Consider the following 20,901-nt stretch of genomic DNA (forward strand, 5'->3'; position numbering starts at 1 on the left):
GGTCTCATTTTCGACACGCTGTCACTTCAGCCGATCTTCTTCTTGATATGAGCGAAGACTGCTCATAAATTTTTGGATTAAATTTTTCCAATGGTGCCCCAACACTTCTGAGGAAAATTAATATTCCGGTTTGTTTCTCCAACACACTGTTCCTTTTTTTTAGTGAGAATGTTATTCTTGGCACTAAATGCTCTTCCGCATTCTGATGTGAAAATTGGAATTGAATCAATTATTTGTAGTAATTTTTGAAGGTCTTTAGTTTTCGTGTTCGTGTCCTCATATTCCCTGAATGCCTAAATGTATTTTATATGACTTAAAAAGGTAGTTTAAACAGTACGCATATAATGAGTTCAGATTTTAGGGGATACACCATACTAGCCCGTACTGGCCCCACTACAGCACTGTGCTTAACTATTTTCAAACAAGCTTTGTTGCTACTCACCTTTCTGCAGCGTTCCTCAGCACACCCTAGGTCGTAGTCAGGCCACCTATCTAAGTCAACATCTGGGCCGCAGATGTTTCCGTTTCCTGCCCAGCCAACTCGGCACTTAAAGGAAGACAAATTATGTGGAAATCAATCACTGATAAGCAATTCTGATAAAATCAATGATCAATGATTTACTCAATTAATGCAAATGGTGCCTATTGGCATCATCTTAATTGCCCTGCACAGGTGATTCTGTCTACAAGGTGATTTTGTCTACAATTAAGGTGATTTTGACTACAAGAAAAAATTTACTGCTAGGTAAATTTTTAAGGTAAAATCAAATCGGACAATTATTTTTGCCGCAGGGGTTAGCAATAGATGATGCAAAATTGCTGTATTGCCTCATTTAACGTCAATTTTAATGGGAAGCACAATTTTCCTTGTCAGGAAACTTTCTCTCAAGATAGAAATCTAATCCGACATTCAGACAAAATGGCCAAAGTATGTAGGTTAATTGATTTATCATGTAAAACATTAGGATATGCACATAAACCATTTCAACATGCAGGGGTGCAGCTAGGAATTAAGGCTGGGGGGGTTTTAGGTAAAATTAATACCGGGGTGTCTTGGGGTGTGGAATACCTGCCAGGGTAAGCAGGAGGTGCGGGGGCACTCCTTCAGAAACATTTAAAGATAAATAGTTCAAAATGGTGAGTTTTACGGGTTTCCGAGGGATATTTTATTAATATTTACACTATTCTGTAAGTAATACTAATCCAATTAAGTAAAATGGATTAAATTTAAAAATGTTTCTGAGCTCTGGGGGGGGGTTTATACCCCAAAACCCCCCCTCGCTGCCTCACTGTCAACATGGGCAATCTAGCATGTCATAAAGTGAAATATTGATTAAATGGGGAATTCATGGTAGTAAATTTATTTTATTATTATGAGTAAATGCCCTCATTTATGCATTGACAAAGAAAATCAAAATCTCTCATGAAACAGTTGAGACTTACCCGGCAGATATAGTTTTGATAACCTTGCTGGTGAATACATTCTGCATTAGGGTCACATTCAGTTCCATCTGAACAATGCCCTGGTATATTATGACATCCTACAGTTTGGTTTCCTTGATAACCACGATGGCATCTTCCGCAGTTGAATGATCCCTGTAAATTTAAAAAAAATATTAATTTCCACAATATTTTACAGAAATATTTTCTGCTTTGTACAAACTGATGAAAATCTTTGTGAATTTTTTTTTAACAGCAGTGAGTGGAGTCACATTAAAACTCTTGTGGATATTAATCCATTGCTGCAAAGAATGGTAAGGTTTTAGAATAACAATTGGCTTTCTTTGCCAAAGCCATTGATAACTCAGTAGCAAGAGATGAGTTGAATTCAGGGGTGGATCCGGGATTTCTTTCTGGGGGGGCACAAGCAAGGCCGTATCTAGGATTTTGTTCTGGGAGGGCACAAGGATACCTCATAATACAAAAGGAATGCAATTATAATGGGACCATATAAAAAATCTAGCATATTTTTAAGGGTCTGGCGGGGGCACGTGCCCCTGTGCCCTCCTCCCCTGGATCCGCTAATGGTTGAATTAATTACGATTATTATTATTGACAAAGATACAAAAGCTAAAAATGTGATGTAAATATGCATATTTGTTACCGAATGATATACTGAGCAGTGATCAAGACAGATGCTTCAAAACAGGCAATTTGTTCATAAAAAATCTACTTTGAATTCAAGGAAGTACCTCTGTGTTTGTGCACTCTGAATGTGGGACGCAGCCTCCATTTCTGCCATCAGCGCACTCATCAATGTCCCAACATTGCTGGCGCAGCTGTCTTGCAACCTCTACACCAACCCCCTGAATACCTGGACTTCCAGTGAATCCTGCTGGGCAGGGGTCACATCGAAAGCCGGGAGAGAGGTTATGGCAAGTTACCCGTGGATCACATGGTTTTACCAACTCGCACTGTAAGAAAAATATTAGAAATGATGATCCATTTATCCACAGAAATTGAATTTCTATCAATGATTGCTTAACCCATAGCTACACGTGCCTGCAGGGATATATGTATAGCGCCAGTGCACGCCTGCAGCTTTTTCGCCACACTTTAACATTTTTGGTTTTCCAAAATATACATATAAATTTATTTAAACGCTTTTGGCTAACTTCTAATATTTAAAGCACTTAAGATATTTTTTTCTTTCATTTATAAACAAATATAAAGCATATTAATGTGAAAATTTCTTCATAAATACTTTGAATAATTTTTCTTAAGGAATTGCAGACGATAATGGTCTTGGTCTTGGAAAAAGTACAGAAATAGAATACCAAAAAGTGTCACCTAGGGGCGCAGCTAGGAATCAAGGCTGGGGGGGGGGGGATTTTAGGCATAACTAATACTCTGGGGTGTGGGGGTATTGCATACCTGCCAGGGTGAGTGGGAGTTGTGGGGGCCCTCCTCCAGAAAATTTGAAGATTAATGGCTCAAAATGGCGAGTTTTATGGATTTCTGAGGGATATTTGATTAATCCTAACACTATTCTATGAGAAATACTAATCCATTAAGCAAAATGGGTTAAACTTAAAAATTTCTTTGAGCTCTGGGGGGGGTTTTATCCCCCTAATCCCCCCCTCACTGCGCCACTGGTGTCGAAAACAGAAACACACTATTTTGAACTTTCAGAAAATGTGGCGAAATCCCTACTTAGCCTGTAACTAAGGGTTAAGTAACTTATTGAGGAACTATATGTATGTACATACACAGTGGCAGCTCTAGCATGTGTCATATGGGTGGGCCAGATTACGAAATGGGTTGGCCTTACCTCGAGTTAATGTGGATAAATACGTCTTAAAATCCTCTTTGAGTATATTTGTCTTATTTCACAGAGTTAATATGGACAATACAATTTTTTTTGGAAATCATTAAAGTGATTTTCCATATGCCTATGCATGCCATATATGTACCTGTATACCATTTATTTTAATTTCATAAAATAAAGTTCAACTTTGGACTTTGACTCTGAAATTTTTCAGCCTTATATGAGTGGGCCAGAGGGTTTGCCGAAAAAAATTTGGGTGGGTCCAGGCCCACCCTGGCTCACCCCTTAAGCACCCCACCCCTTAAGTCCAAGGCATTATCAACCCTGAGTTCTGCCCGTGGGTCTGTGCTGCATTTGAAAGGCATAGTATTGGGAGGGCCTCAAATTTTAGGGTCTTAACTCTTTTACTGCTGAAATATCGGCCCTCGCTGGTTGAGCGGAAACTGCCAGGGCCAATTTATCGGCCCGAATTATTTCACTTTTTTTTCGTGATTGTGGCCTTTTCAACAGCTGTAGTTTATGTAAATATAATATATATCTACCCTCATAATCTATCAATGGTTATAAGATATACATAAATATATCTTAAGAATTGAGAAAAAAATCTAGACGTATTAAATAAAATTAAGTAGCTGAAAAATTTTTAAATCAGAAATGTAGCTAATTCCGGAAAATAGCCTTGGCAGTCTTCGTACATCCCACATGAAATAGGCTGGCAGTAAAAGGGTTAAGCATAATCCCTAGCTGCAGCAGGCCCAAACCATGGCTGACCCATGTTACTGCTCTTCCCCTCTACCCACCCCCATTGGCGAAAGGCCTGCAAGTGGAGCACCACCTCTAAGCTGAGACTAGAAGATTAGCCGTTCCATTACAGATTGTTTCTGGTTCCCAACCATTTACTTAGAAATAACATTCTATCCAGTCCAATTTCATTTCTGAAATTTATTTTTGATATGGTATTACTGTTTGGAGCAATGATATTGATGTTAGAAAAAATAGTGTGGAAGTTTTGACTTTTACAGAGAAGGGTCTGTGTATTACAGATTTTAGTAAAAAAAATGGGACGACCAAATATGCATTCACTACCCTTTATCACTGTCAGTGATCACTGATAAAAGTACCTCACCTCGTTTAAATCCTGACAATACTGCCCGTCTCCTGTGTACCCTGCAGGACAAGCTCCACATCTGAAGTATGGTGGGCGGTCTACATTTTTACACTGGACTCCTGTGAAATGAAATATATAGTTAACAATCTTATCATACAGATTGAGCAATCATAACGAATCTATTAGAATGTTTTCATGCAGAGATCAGCAAAATTCCAATGTTTTCTACAATAATAATAAATTTACAGGGATGCCTTTACAAAAAATATTGGGGGGGCCAAAACAGGGGATTTTGTCCTGGGAAATTTTATAAGTAGTGAGTTTTACGTTTTTTAGCATTTTAGAAGAGCCATATGATCAACAATAGAACCCTGATAAGTCGAATCTTGGTATCTGAACACTCTGAGGAAAATCAACAAGCCTGACACATTTTTTCCTCACACCCATAACGAATTTTTGAGGGGGCTCGGGCCCCCTCAGGCCCCATGGAGTCGGCGCCACTGTACATTTAACAAGTTGAAGTAAATTTATAAAGTTGACTTTTTTGAGAAAGCATATATTATGAATAGATGAACTTTCTCCAAATACTAAAAAGTTGAAGTCTCATATTTTTTCATAGATGCTAATTTCAAGAGCATGCAATAACAAAAGTAAAATTTATGAAAGCACACCTGTACAATATTTTCATAAATTTTGCCCTGAAATCAATTTGTTACTTCATTTCCAATTAATTTGCTTTTGAACTGCGACCAATTTGACGGTCTTTTAGAATTTTTCCGTTAATAGATTCATAGAAAGCAATTGCAATGCAAGAGTGCAACTGTAGTAACCGATGTGAAGTCAATGGCATCTCGCTCATGACTCATTCGTCTGAAAAAGACAGCTCATCATTAGTTCTTGTTTTCCTGATGTGCTCAACGCATGGGCTCCATAAACAATTATGTATGCGCATAATTCGTTCAATGTATTTGTGATTCAGCAACACTATGTCTAATCTGGACTTTTGTGCGAGCTAAGACGCGAGGGTTTTAGATATGCTTGTACATATATGGGTCGTACAATAAAAAACTCAGTCACAATCTTGCATCTCTGTAAAAAATTAAATCTCATGCTAGTTTTTTTGTTTACCTGGATAGCAAGGGCTTGATTCGCAGCCACTTCGTGGCTGACAACGTTGGCCATCTCCCACATGTCCACTTGGGCAAGCTCCACACTGAAATCCTTGCACTGTATCAACACAGCGAACTCCTAGATAAGGGATATAAGGCATGAAATAAATAGGAATAGGAAACAAAATCACAGCTCTTATTTCAATATCTCTGAATTTTTGTGACAGTTAAGAATCCTTTTGTTTAGTATCTAGTAGGTGAATTCATGAATATTTTCCATTGGATTAAATCATTCATTTCATGGATTTATATTATAATTTTTGTAGTTATTCATATAATATGTAGGTATGTCATTTTTTTGGTTTTATGAGTATCATTAAAATATATTTATTTCTGTAGTATTTATAACCCTGCCGCATGAACTGCAGTGAAACATACAAGAATTGCCATGAGAAAAAATTTCCCTGACAGCGAATCGGACCACGGACCTTTGGCTTTCCGGGCCACTGCACAGACCACTATGCCATCCAGGTTCTTTAATTCCCATGGCAATTATACCGAGGCTCATGGTACTAGGTGTTAGGCCCTCGTGGTCATTCAAGGATGGCAACGCGAGGGAGAAAGGACTTCCAAGAAGCCACAACTGGTTTAGAGCCTCAAACCTGCGCCAAAGCCGCACAAAGCGGTATGTGTAATATTTCTAACCCCGCCGCATGAACGGCAGTGAAATATACAAGAATTGCCATGAGAAAAAATTCCCCTGGACCGGGAATCGAACCACGGACCTATGGCTTTCCGGGCCACTGCGCAGACCACTACCATATCCAGGTTCTTAAATTCCCATGGCAATTACACCGGGGCTCATGGTACTAGGTGTTAGGCCCTTGCGGTCCATCACAGATGTCAACGCGAGGGAGAAAGCATGGCAGGTTTGAGGCTTAGGGAGGGAGCCTCCTTCCCCTTACTTCTTTCTACCACATGACCAAGTTCTTTCCCCTTCCCTCATCTCTGTTGACCAATCCTTCAAACCTAGTGCTACCTTCCTCCCTCCCCCACCAAGGCTGGTAAAAATTGATGTGATGGACCTTTGTAGAGTTCACCTGATGATGACGTCTTACGTTGAAACTGTGGTCGTGTCAATAAATATTTCATGTGAAAGCATAAAAGTTTCTTTTTCATCCTTCATAGTGAATTGCTTTTACAAAGTTATGCCTCAAACCATCAATTTTAATATGCATGATACAATTTCTTCATTTTCTATTATTTTTGAATATGTAAGGCCACTTTATTTTGATCCATCGGTAACCTGCTACATGCTTACTTACCAGGGAAACATGGCCTGTCTTGGCATGTAATGCCTTCCCTACATGTTCGGCCATCACCTATGTATCCACGAGGGCATGGACCACACCGTACGCCATCAGATGTTTCTGCACATTGAACTCCAGGGAAGCATGGGGGTGGATTAGACTGGCAAGTAACTTTCCTGTTTCCTGTGTGAATTGAAAATACTTATTAAGCTTCATTGGTTTTAAATACCATATTTGCATGAATCTAAGGCTAGTCACATTCTAAGATGACCTTCTTATTTATTACCACATTCAATGCAGTTCCAATTTTCATTAAAGTCATCAAAATCGGCCATTAAAATAAGAAAGAAAAATAGAGGGAGGATTTTGCACCATAACTTCCATTGCAATTTATATTTTCGTGTTTAATATAAACATTGCATTAGTGTGGATAATTAAGCATGGTAATCTAAGCCTCATGTAATTATAGCGTGAGATTGCATTCGGAATCTGATAAAAAATAACTTTACTAAATGAAATAGATGGATAGCCATGCAGTTCCCCCTAAAAATTTAATCACGTATGACTTTAAAGACTTCTTTTTACAAATGGCGCACATGGTTTGAAAGAGGGAAGCTTGCTGAAGGCCATACTCAAGATTGGAAGACTCGGAAGTGGATATTAGTCACGTACAGAGGCGGAGAAAGGGCTCCCGGCCCAACCAGCAGAGCACGTCAATTGACATGCTCCGTATCTCAGCTTGGACGGGACCACGTTAATGATGTGCTCCGCACTGAATGTGTTAATCCCATTATATAATAGTAAAATTTCATACAGGTGTGATTTAAATGATGAAATACTTAATAATTGAGTGGGTTGGAAGCCAAGGGGTACATTAAGTGATTTCTCTTTTCTATATAGAGTTAGGTACCGAAATTAGATATAGAAGACGAACGAGATCAATTAGATACTTAGTAGTGCATTTGTTTTTCCACTCCATGTCAGCACAGAACAGTGACTCACTCGTTTCCCTTGGCAACCAGGTTTTTGTGTATTTATTCTAACAATTAACTTTACCTAACTCTGTTGAGAAAAAAATCATGTGCACTTGTACTCCTTGGCTTCCAACCCACTCAATTCAGTTTAAATAAAAAGATACATTTATACATATTCGGAATGATATAAAAAAATAAAACAATTTATATAGATTTTAGTCTTTTTTACATGCATACCAGAACGAAACATTTTCTGCCTGCTTGTAAGAGGAATGAACTCTTATTTGCTGTCTTAAAAAGGCACAGGTCATTTACTATCTTAGTTTTGTGCAAATAAACTAAGTTTATACAATGAAGTATTAGGCAGGTAGATGGATTTTTATAATTACCTGGTTTACACATGTCACACTGGGCTAACATTTCTCGAAGAGTTCTGGTTTCTTGGTGCTGTAATGAAATTTCTCAGTGAGTTATACTGACATTCACCAGTATGTGTAATAAGAATTAGGTTTGATTGACACAGTTTAAAATTTATCTAAAGAATTTTATGCTTTTACAATGAGTGAGAATGATCAGCAAATATTGAGAGTATGCAACCCGCGTGCCACCCAAATTAACTGGCTGGTGTGGTGTGTTCACTCTCGGTGCGATATCTCGGGAACCAAAGGGCAGAAATGAAATAAATTTGAGGTGATACTCTGCAAATGTCTAAAGAGTCCTTGTAGATGGCAAAAAAGTGATAGAATAATCCGAGAGTGACATCACCTTCAGTTATGTCCGAAAAAGACCCAAAAATACCAAAATTTCAAAACTTTAAGTTAGATGCGGCACGCTTTCCCGGAATCTGATTACAAAAATAATTTTCATGATTTATTTTCCCACCGAATGGAACAAAACTGGAGGGCGTCCCAAAAGAAATTCGAAAACTTTAAAAAGAAGGACCACCCTATTGTCCCATTGCCCATGCATTCTAGGAACCTCTGCTTCTCTGCCATTTAAAGCTTCTTACCTGCACTTCTATTTCATCTCTTAGTTTCTTGATGGAACTGATGAGCTCTGACATAGTCTTGATAAGTATCGAATCTGTGAATTCAAAAAGAAGACAATTATGTAGTTATGTCCATATTTTTAGTTTAGATAAAAGCAAAAATTAAACCTGAGTAATTGAATTTTAATTTTCTCTGCTAAATTTCTGACATTGAAATTAGGTTAAGATAGAACTCACCTTTTCCATCTACATCAGAGTACATTGGCATGTCACCTGCAACAAAAAAAGAAGGAGGGCTGTTAGTTTTCAAATCATGTACATACATACTTTTAAACGTTTGTGGTTTGATGGGATATTTCCTTGATTTTTTAAATTCATTCCAACATCGGGGGAATATTTACAAAAACACAGAAACTCAGTGGAATCCTGCATAAACTACAATAGGTATATTGAAGCCTTGCTTAAGGTGGAAGGGAAACCTTGTGAAAAAAACATTGGTTTCGGGGATAATTGTGAGAAAAAATTTTTCTCATCACTTTAGTTGTGACAGATCATCTGGAACCATATCAGCAATGAGTGAAATGATGTAATAGGCTAATGGCCGTTTTAAACTCAGCACAGCATTGCTTAGAACTGCATTAATTTCTAAAATGGCGTGGAATTGCGGGAATCAGAACAGGCTATTTCACCATCTCACATCCATGCATTCTCGCATGTGATCTAGCAATTCTGACTGTGCCTTCGTACACATGTCAGATTGTGCAAGTACGTGCCCCGTGTAAAACGGCCTTAACACGTTGCGTACCTGGATATTTTCATGCAGGGGAACGACATACCTGGGTAGAGGTGTTGAGATTGAAAATATGTATGCATCAATTTGGGTGAACTGCCTTTGGTTTAAACATGGTTTAAAAGCTAATGCTTAAAATATAACTTCAACCAATCAAACATTACCATGCGCCTGTTCATAGTAAGTAACGAGCAACTACTGATAATGTACTACCAATTACCTACAGCATGCTTCCAAATTGTACAAGTTGACGCGCCTGAATGACGAAAATCTTTGTCATCCATCCGGAACGCTCGGAAAAAAATGACGAGAATTCTCGCCATCTGTACGCAACGTGTTAAGAGGGTGTGTTTGCAAGCGGGTATATTTCTATTGTTAACCCTTCAGCTGCGGGGACTTGAACTCTACATTTAAAAAGTTTCTCTTTTTTGAGTCACCATCACCTCTCATCCCCTCCTTTCTGAACAGTGTACCTACTTTCATCAAAGGAAACGAAAGGCATTGATTGCAATTCGTTACCCACCATTAGTGTATTCATAATATATGAATTATTTGGTTTTAGAAATCTCAGTTTAGATGAATGGTAATAGCCAATTTAACCTCATTTGAAAAAGGCAAGATTGGCGGCCATGTGATGCCAATCCACGTGACGTCACAGGGGCCCAGATGCTATACGAGTAGTCAGGAGTTTTGCATCGTATGGCATTACCAATGCATGCATGAGACACAGAGCTCAGGGATTCTTAATTCTTCTCTCTTAATATGTAATCACATATTAAAATTGCCTATGGTTGGAAAGTTTCCTTCGTTTGATAGGGTATTAATAATCCTTATTTAAGCCAAGCACTACCTGCTTGCAGGGTACTCTGCTACCTGCTAGCAGCCTGCATCGTATCGGTGCTCATAGCCTCGCACCAAGGTGGCCCCACACAGCAGCAACCGTAACCAGAATAAATCACACGGGCTTTTCCCAGCATTCATGCTTAGCTGTCGGGTTTTCGCGTACTTGAAAATTTTCACTTTTCATTTAATTGTGAAAAATAGATGTCATCATTTAAAAATCTAAAAGCGTGAAATACGTACTCCAAGAGTAACAATCCTTTGATTTAAGAAATAAAAAAGATAGGAAACCACCCTCTTATGACTTTTATTCTTTTACATAGGAAAAACCCTCTTGGCTCTAGTCAAGAAATTGCAATTTCTACTGATTTGTGTAAGAAAATCTGTGTCAGCTATAGGCGACAATAGGCATGGAAAGGTTGAGGATATACAGTGAAACCTCGATATAACGACACCCCACGGTGCACTAATTAACACTCGCTATAGCGAATTGTCGCTTTACCGGAGGTGGAGCAAATAATAGCCAATATACCTGTTGCGAACAGATATACAGGAACAGGAGTGGTGCGGCGACAGATAAACATCTATCCGATAAACGTAAGCATAAATCCAGACGAAAGGCGATGTTTTTTTGCATCACTAAATTTCCTTACTCAAATAACGACTAACTATTCAAACAAGTTATAAGCGCCGCACTGAATAAAAATCATGCAAAGCATTGTTTCGCCATCATTATATTTATCGAACGACAGTTTACCACATGAATTTGAGACTGAGCACTCCATTAACTTCATTTCTAACAGATCGCTAGCAATTACAGAGGTTAAGGAGTCTTCATGAAAGTCTTCCGGCGGTGAAACCCTCGCTATGGCGAGAGCCAACACCGAAAGGGTCTCGTAAAAACGAATTTTTTAACACGCTTATTATAGGGTCAATTGACGGTGCATCGGCTATCTCTCGTAATAGCGGGTGTGTCGCTATAGCCCGTACTCGCTTTAACGAGGTTCCACTGTAGATGGTATTACATGCAAGGGTCTTCTACATACTCTGCCCATCCAGGCAGAAAAATAGGTATGGCCTCCTTTAAATATTTTCTGCTGATAATGGAAGACTTATGATGCTACTTTTGCAGCTGAGGAGTTACAAAACGAAAGAAAATCAATTTTGCACTTAAATATATCTTATTTCATATTCTCCTATGCTCAGTTAAGGTTCCCCTCAAATTGTACATCTAGATTCATCGGAGTAAAAAGACATAATTGCAAACTAAGCTTTAAAATTTGTTTTAGGCCTATGCATACCACAAGGTTATTTATTTTGAATGGTTGAAAATTATCAATATAGAAAACTATAAATTATTGAAAATTTCTCATAATTAGTAATAAGCTATAGTGATGTGTTAGAACATAAGAATGAATGGTTTAGATGTTTAGAGAGGTGAAAGAATAGTTTAGTAGATGCTTAGAGTTAGTTACTCCAATTGCATTAGACTTTGCTATGGAATTCGTTGCAATGCAGAGTGGTACATACCTACCATATATGTGTTTACCTTACCAGTTGCAGGTATTCAAAGTGAATTGGGTACATTCATAGTGCCAACTGTGTATTTTGCCTTTATTTTCTTCACCAGGTCCACCTCTAATACCTTCATTATGAGTATCCACTTTTTCCTTCCTGTGTTTGCCTATAGGCATGAATATCTGAGAACTCTTGACTCCAAGGAACTTGATTTCGCCTTTATTTCAAATACTGGTGCTTATTGAATAACCGACTCTCTTTATAGCCTTCTTCTCAGTGAAAATATTTATATTATGGGAAATTTTTTCTTCATATCACTCTTTTATTATTAATCATGGAAGTAAATCAATGTTAAGTGAAGGTATCCAATGGTAGCAGGATTTTCTGTACTTATTGGGTAATTTTTTTGTTAGTCTTTTTCTGTATTTCTGCCAACATTCAACCACATTCTTGCTAGGAAAACTTAGCCATCCGCAGAATCATAAATGTCTTCATCAAAATTTTTCAGAATAACTCTTCGTTTTCTTTGTCATCCTGTTTTTCCAATGACCTTTTCTGTGGCTGTTGGCCTCATCTGGCCTGCCAGAAGCCTCTACTATCACCGGCAATTCTTTTCTCTAATCCTAACTAGGTTATTTTTTGTGGCTTGCTTTTTCCACTCTTTGAACCAATTTTTGGAGTTTAGAATCAGCATACATATATTGAAGTAGTGTGTCAAAATATTGAGTTGATGATGAAAAACTTTGAGAGTTATTTGGACACTTAGAAGACTTATGGCATGTGTGAGATGAGGTTAAATAGAATGAAATCATGCATTATAAAAGCATAAATTTCAGTTAACTGTAGTGTTTGAATGCTTGACAAGGTATAAACCCCAACAGCACACATTTGGTTATACATAATGTATTTATATTGTATTTTCATGGGTCACATACATATTTATTTTTGTTATGTACAACATGTGTAATACATATGTATTATTGGATATATTTCCTTTGTATTCATACATATGTAAAAGTGGTACGTGTTACACGATAAATACATTTGTATTTTTGAAATTTGAATACTTATGTAAATGTGGTCAAAAATACAAATGTAAATATCGTGTAACACTTGCTACTTTTACATATGTATGAATACAGAGGAAATACATATGTAAATGTGGTCAAAAATACACAAAATATACATTATGTATATTTCCTGTAATTTTTGAGAGGTGGATTTTCGTGGCGTCTAGTGAAATGTTCAGAAACATTTCTGCAGAAATAATATGTTCACTGCAAACGCCAGATTTCCTCATTTCAATGATCATTCATCCATTCGAATTTATACCCAGGAAGCTTAAAAATAAATCATATACTGATCGATGTGAGCAAGGGTAGTATGGCGACCATATTTATGTTAATTTGTAAATGCACGCGAAATACAGACGTATTACATATGTAAACTTCAGTTTCCATCCGCGAAATATACACATGGAAAATGGTTCACAATACATGAAAAATACAAAAAATAGTTCTTGCACAGCGCAAAAGTAAAAGCGAAGTTTAATTTTTTAAACAATATTTTAAATTAACTGTTTAAACAAAAAAATTAAATTCTCAATTCTGTCGCAACAAGCTAGGGAAGTGAGTGGGAGTGATAATCTCGTTAACAGTTAGCTCGGCATTTCGTTCGAGACTACGAGAACGTCAAGAACGTGCTGTAGGAGGAACTCCGGCTACTGATGTATAGTTCATTTTATATTTGTTTGTATTATTATACGTATTGGAAGAATTGACATAGTGTTTTAATCCTCGATAACCGGTGCGTGTGGATAGTGCGCTCAAACCGAAGCTATGTTTTGCTGGAAATGTGCTTCAATCCCGCACGTTCCCAGTCAACACAGTATTCGTAATGAGGTCTTATATGAACTCATACGTTGGACTCCTTTAAGATTTCACATTAAGAGACATGAAAGGGCCTTTAAGACCTCACACTTCATGAGGTCACATGAATGATGTCTTTAAGACCGCATACTTCATAAAGTCTTGAAGACCTCACACTTCATGTGGTCTTCAAGATCACACACACATGAGGCCTGAAAAATGAAGTCATGTGTATGTTAATGAATTATAATTTCAATCGTAATTATATATTTCTGCGTGTATAATATTTTTTCTTCCTTCAATTAACTCTTTATATTAAGAGATGGGTTCGTAAACTTCTCCCTCCGATTTTATTAAATAAGCTGACACTTCCACTTTCCGCTAGGTCCGCCATTGTGTTGCCGTGTTATTCTACTGCCTTGAGCTCAAGACGTCTAGTTTATGATTAATATCGTGTGTACTCCATGGTCTAGTTCTTGCTCGTGTTTTTACTTGTGTCTACGAACGTGAATCAGGATTCCATCGGATCTGAGATCGGCACGAACCTTGTGGACATCATGATGTGTTACGTGCACGGAGACTTGGAAGGTAAGTTTCAATGATTTTATGTGTACGATTCTTTATCCACTTGTTAATGAGAAAATCCATTAATTATACTATTTTCCAAGCTGGTTAAGTTCATGCTTATCATTGAGTATCGGTAAATATTCATGTAAAATTTTTAGATGGAACACGTTTTGTAACGTGCCTTTGTTGTTGTTGTTCATGTTTCATTTCATCCATTCATCGTATCCTTATAAATTTGCTGTTATCGCATTTTAAATTATCTCCGCTGATATACACTATCTCGATCATATCTAGTACGTGTTCAAGCAGTGTTTTTTATTATCTCGGGTTCACAAAACAGTTTTCCCTAAGATCATTGAAGTTTATAAACTTCTCAGTTCTCAAAATCATGACGTAAACAAACAAAAGTGCTAACCGATTTATAATTTGCTTGATTTCACTTCGTAATGTAACTTATGGAACGATAAAGCATGGAAATAACGTTCACCATGTATTTAAGTTAACTTCTAAGTGCATTCTAATGCAATAGGAATGTAATTAAGTGTAAGAGAATTAATCAAAAGTAGTTCACTAATTCGGTTACTCCTAAAATTAACCAAGTTAAAACGGTCATCTTCGGTGCTAAAACCGGCCCTGGGAGTATTTAGGGACTGCTAATGAGATAAATAGTCTTTATCTGGTTTATTTGATGTTATCAATTATAACTCTCAACAAACTTAAGTTCGATGTTTTTTTTCAGCCTCTGTTATGAAATGGAACCAGACATTAGCAAGTAGTGTCGCCTTGGAGAGAGTGGAGAGGCAGTGGCTGTATCAAGCGGAGACCGCGTAAAGTATGCAGAGAGGAAGAATTCAAAAACTCGTTATGTTTGTTTATTGACTTAATATTATGAAGAATAAATTTATAAATATCATGAAGTTGTCTGTTCCATTTTGTTTTTCTGCCTTATTTCCACCTATGGTTCTCATTAGATGTATTATTTTGCTTTATTTTAATTGGATACGTCGGGTACTTATGTCATCGGAGAGTTTTCTTAAATAAAGGTGCGTAAAGTATTTTGAGATCTTAATTAATGGGCTGGTAGGTGCCCCGGCGTTTTTGTAGGCTATTTCAAAGCCATCTATCGGAATTATTACGAAGTGGGTAATTTTTCTGGTTCTCCAGGTAGTTCCATTATCACACACGTGGAGGCGCCACATTTGCGCCTATATCATATTGGAACTGTTATAGGAGTCCTATAAGACCTCTTGACTGAGCTCCTTCAGAGTCGTGTGAGACCGCGAAAAGAATTCCTATACGAGTGCATATGACCTCACGGAGACATCATTATGAGGCCATTTGGGACTCTTTTGTAGGAGTCCTACAAATTCGTCAGACTTCTTTATGACCTCATGCATGAGTCATAGGTGTTTACTGGGTTATTGCGATTCGTGCAAGCCAGCTCCAACAGTTTCCTGTCACTGGATAATTAAGGTAAGGTATGATTTATCTTTTATTATATTGTACGCATACATAGACTACATTAATTATGTTATTTGAGTATATTTGGATACAACTACCACATTGACCACATTGCGCCAATAGAGGTAATTATTTTGTTTATGTTTGGCTATTGTTTTCCTTTTTTGTTGAGTTATGTATCGAGGAGACTGGTGTCCATTGAAGTTATATGGTAAAACATAGTAATGTCAATCTTGTACGTATAAATTAATAGATTATGCGTCGTATAGTAATTCCGTGCTTCGCGGCTGAAGTTACATTTTTTCTTCTCTTAATTAAGAGCAGAAAAAATTGTTTAAAGGAATGTTTTCGTTCACGTGTAAGTTGTTTTATCGCTGTTTATTACCACAACCTACTGTATTGTAGTTCTTGCATTCCTAGTTATCCTATGCTTTAGTCATAACATCTTTGACCTTAGGCTTATCAGCGTAGCCTTGTCACTAATAGATTCCTCGAGGTTCCGAGCGGTTTTGCCCTCTACTTCTAATTATTTAACGAGCAAGAAGTATTGGTCGTGTAATATCGGTTCCCTTAAAGCAAAATGTAATATTTCTTTCATCTTGAAATGCAGTCAAGGTGCATTTCGTCATTATTATTAACACAAGATAAATACGTAATTTTCATGCGAAAGTTTGTCATTATATGTAAGAAAGAGGTGCGTATGGGCCAAATTAATTAATTATAATTTTATTTTCATGCTCTTTCGCGCATACCCAGGAGGCGACGATGTAAATAGCTTGGCCTGGACAAGAGGAGAATGGATTACGGAAAAGACGACGAAGCAAAGCCAGAAGACCAGGTGGAATTGTTAATACCGAGGTAAGGTTTGAGGGAAAAAATTATTTTTATCCATGATGGAGAGGTTTCTTAAAGTTAAGCCTAAAATTATCGGTTATGTATGAAATTTATTTGTTTGAAAATTTGATATCACAAGTTTATATTTTTTCTGTGTGAATCATCCGATACTAAATCATGGTACTAATAAATTAGTATAATGTACTAAATAAGCATACCAATGGATACACTTTTTCCTAGTTAATTTATATTTAAAAGTAGTCATATGATCTTTTCTCATATTTCTCTTTCTTCTTAAGAGAAAGGCTATTAATTTTGTAAAATGAAAGCATATCCCCAAAATATCTGATTTCTCAAAGGACAAGGTCAAATCAGTGCTAGCTGGGACCTCGGCATAATTGGTAAATGAAAAAATTTAAAACTTATGTCTGGAATCAAGCAGAGAAGCCAAACTTTCATTTGCATTCAGAATACAGAATTAGTACTAAAATTACTGACTTCACAGAATTCAAATTGAAAGGCCTTGAGCTCCTATTCAGATCTTACAAAAAGATATATTTTGCATGACTTTTAAACTTGACTTCTTCTTTTCTCCTTTCAGAAAGTGGTTAATTGTGCAGAGTTGGTTTCCTGAATTCAGGTTTCTTCTTGTGCAAAGGGTTACAACGCTTGTTCCATGCTAACATTTTTTTCTATTTTCAAACTCAAACCATTGTTTGTACTTGATTTATCTTTGTGCCATTTTTTAAAACTAAGTTTCACCTACTGTTTGCTGGCCCTTAATGCTTGTTAGCAATATTCATGGCCACACTTGTTATTTGTGTGTATTATTTTATTTTTCTCTTTGAATAAATGTTTTATTATCTGTATGTTCTGGTTTCCTTATATTTACTCATCCGTTTGATCCATATTGATATTCAGTGGATGTGGGTCAGAAAATCAATATGTATAATTCGTGTACGAGGGCCTGCAGATACATATGTATATTACATGTAAGGATATTCAGGTTTCCAATTTGTAATACGCATGTATACATACATCCTGAGGGACTTTTGAGCCACTTTTACGTGAAATATACAGACGTAATACGATTGTATTCCTTTGTATACATATGTATAATTCATGTATGGGTATTCAGATTTCCAATTTGTAATACGCACGAATACATACATCTATAGGGACTTTTGAACCACTTCTACGTGAAATATACCGATGGAATACGATCGTATTCCATCTTATACATATGTATTTGGGCACGTATTTTTTGTGTATTATTGATGTAATACAAATGCCGTGTTATCTGGGAATGCCTTAAGTGCTTTAGTTATAACATGTTTATTAGTTATCAGGGGCTTATTTTATCTGAATGGCATAGTGATTAGGTTATACAGTTAGTCAAAATTATTGATTTTTTAATGCATCATAGGTTTTTTCTTTGCTATGATATTTAGACATGGTGTTACTACATTTAATGCCCCATATATGTACGTTTTTCTCCGCTTACCTTCCGTTGTGACTGGATAACTGTTATTGGAAATATGTGAGCTCCAGAATAATTGCTGTAGCTTCTCATTTTTGCAGCGGAGAAACACATATTTTCCATCTATTTGGTGAAGCAATCATAATGTAGGTTATTCTGCATTTATTCTAGGTAGGTATTTTATGTAATGTCTAGTCTGAGACATTGATATTTATCTAATGGACAGTGGATAGAAGAAAGTCTAACAGTGAAAGAAGTGGTCATATTTTTTTCTTTTTTTTTCTCATCATTAAAAGTCATTGTCAACTAAAATATGCATTTTATCAATTGGTAGATTAAAAGTTGGAAACTTTCTACTTTATTAATTTTTTAGGTAAGAAATCCTTGATTCACCAATTAAAGTCTCAGGAAAAGAAGAGGAATAGAAGAAAGTTAGGACTAAATATCTGTATAGTTTTTTTTAGCTTAGTAATAATAGCCGCCACCAAAAGCTCATGTACCAATGACCCATTTACCAAATTAGCAATGCTAATATGTTTCATAAAATTTCATCAGCTATCAGTAGCTTAGCCAGGAATTTCGTTCGGGGGAAAATTTTTGAAAAACCGGGCATTAAGTAATGGGTTTTAAACTAATTTTAACACTTTTCATAATCGAAAAAACTTAATTTGTCAAAGAAACAGTTTGTAAATTCCTGATTTTTCAATATTTTGTTTTCTTTTATGAAGGACAATAATTGTGTTCTTATATTTCGGGCAGGGGGGGAGGGGGTGAGGAGGGGGTCCGGACCCCCCTGGCTATGCCACTGTCAGCTATGAATAACTATCTATAAATATACCAAAGCTATATCAAGTTTAGTTTATGTATGAGTGATCTAGTTATGCTACAGAAAATATCCCAAATTCTTGGAAGGAGTTTTTCCTCATTGAATTAGTACATATTCAGAATATATATATGCACCATACTACACTTGGGAAGATTCATTTAATTAATATTTACCATTTTTAGATCAAGTATAAGGCATGGACAAAATTGATTCTTATCACGAAGTCAGATTCATCAAAGGGACAATTAGAGTCTTACTTACCTCTGTCATAGCGATAAATTTCATTTGGCTGTGCTTGGATAGCCTGCATTTGCGATGAAGGGCAGTTGTTCCTGTTTAGCACACTGGCCATTCCTGTGTTTGCATCCACTTCTAAAACATATCGCCTTTCTCGTATCTGAAATGAATAACATTATTTTGACGTTATTCTACCCGTCATTTTTAAAAACATGATCGGATGTTTAACCATGAAACGATCAACAGGGTACCTAAGTCTATCGCCAATAAAGTTTTCGGTGAGGTTAGGTTGGTTCAGTTAGTGAAGGCAATTTGACAAAAAATATCAGGAGTCAGAGGCGGATCCAGAATTTCTTTCTGGAGGGGGCACAATCAAGGCCCTGTCCAGGATTTTGTTCTGAGGGGGGCACAGGGGTACCTCATAACAGTGGCGGATACAGAAAATACTCAAGGGGGGGGCGCAAAAGATATCTTGAGCTACCTATACTTTTATCGTGATAAGAAATTAATCAATCCACGTGCGAAGTTGAAGAAAGTTTTATTTAAACTCATTATACGCGTATATAAGTCAATATATTACGATAAAAAAAAGTTACAACTGTGTTTCTACAATGTTCGGCTATGTGAGCGGCCCCGCAAAGGGGGGGCGCGCGCCCCCTGCGCCCCCCATCTGTATCCGCCTCTGCCTCATAATACAAAATGAGTGCAGTGATAATGGGATGTATAAAAAATGTTGCATATTTTTTAAGGGTCTGGGGGGGGCACATGCTAAGATCCCACTATGTCAGGGGGCATGTACTACCCCAGCAGTGCTCAATTGCATTATATATGCTTAGGTGCACATATGAGCATATCTAATGCACCTACAAAAAGTGTTCGACAGATTTTAAACAAATTAGTTTGAGTGTCCCTAGAAATTAGGAGGCTACAAGTTATAGGCTTAGAATGCTCAAACAAATTAAAATATGTAGATATATTTCAAAGCGACATTGAGAACATTATATGTATTAGGACTTTAACATATATCCAGGTCAGATGGGAACGATAAATTAAGAGAGAAATTTTGCCCAAGTAAATATCTTAGACTCTTGTTGCAAGTGAATTAAAAAAATGAAATCTTATGAGAGAAGCTCTAGCTGTAAAAATAGACTTCATATTGCAGTGGTGAATTAATTCTGTAATGCTCGGGTAATCTATCAGGAGGATATCTTGCTATAATTGGTGGTTGCAGGTTCAACAAAATATCTCAGGTTCTGGTTGCAAGTTTATCTAAAAAATGAAATCTCAAAACAAGAGCTCTGGCCATCAAAGTTGACTTTATGTTGCAAGAGTTAAATTATCGTGTAACACACATCATGCATAGGTTATCTTGCTAAAATTAGAAATTTCGAAATTCAAAAATCAGAAACTTACCACTCTGAGGGTTCTTCTTCCTTCCATTTTTGTGTACATTTCACGCATGCTCCTTGGTGTACCAATCATGCCCTGGTACACACAGTCTACGTAGAGGGCTACATGAGCACCTGGTTGGACTTGGTTGACGTACAGAAGGAGGGAGCGGATTATGCTCCCTTCCGTTATTGTCTCCACTGTGTAGTGCTGAGATCGAGTCCTGCCATCTTCAACTGTCTCGACAATAACTGCAATAGAAGATAATGGAATTCAATATTAGCAAATTTATTTGTTACTTGGAGGGATATAATATGGATATGCATAGTGATTG

The 20,901-nt window shown here is 36.9% G+C and overlaps 1 protein-coding gene across 2 annotated transcripts in view; it reads right to left on the bottom strand.

The window, feature by feature from the left end:
- The window catches only part of LOC124165232 (cartilage oligomeric matrix protein), a 248,320-nt gene that overhangs the window by 11,681 nt on the left and 215,738 nt on the right, over positions 1–20,901 (bottom strand). Inside the window, exons 3-14 of one of the 2 annotated variants that reach the window (XM_046542536.1) lie at positions 20,592–20,818; positions 19,203–19,338; positions 18,140–18,238; positions 8,995–9,030; positions 8,779–8,852; positions 8,159–8,216; positions 6,811–6,978; positions 5,505–5,624; positions 4,395–4,495; positions 2,193–2,414; positions 1,444–1,596; positions 443–547 (exon numbers count right to left, since the gene is read on the bottom strand). In XM_046542536.1, the coding sequence (XP_046398492.1) occupies positions 443–547; positions 1,444–1,596; positions 2,193–2,414; positions 4,395–4,495; positions 5,505–5,624; positions 6,811–6,978; positions 8,159–8,216; positions 8,779–8,852; positions 8,995–9,030; positions 18,140–18,238; positions 19,203–19,338; positions 20,592–20,818 (1,499 nt within the window). The remainder of the gene's footprint in view (positions 1–442; positions 548–1,443; positions 1,597–2,192; positions 2,415–4,394; positions 4,496–5,504; positions 5,625–6,810; positions 6,979–8,158; positions 8,217–8,778; positions 8,853–8,994; positions 9,031–18,139; positions 18,239–19,202; positions 19,339–20,591; positions 20,819–20,901) is intronic. The other variant, XM_046542537.1, reaches the window with a different exon arrangement.

The sequence above is a fragment of the Ischnura elegans genome, chromosome 9 (genome assembly GCF_921293095.1).
Source record: "Ischnura elegans chromosome 9, ioIscEleg1.1, whole genome shotgun sequence".
NCBI classification, from domain to species: domain Eukaryota; kingdom Metazoa; phylum Arthropoda; class Insecta; order Odonata; family Coenagrionidae; genus Ischnura; species Ischnura elegans.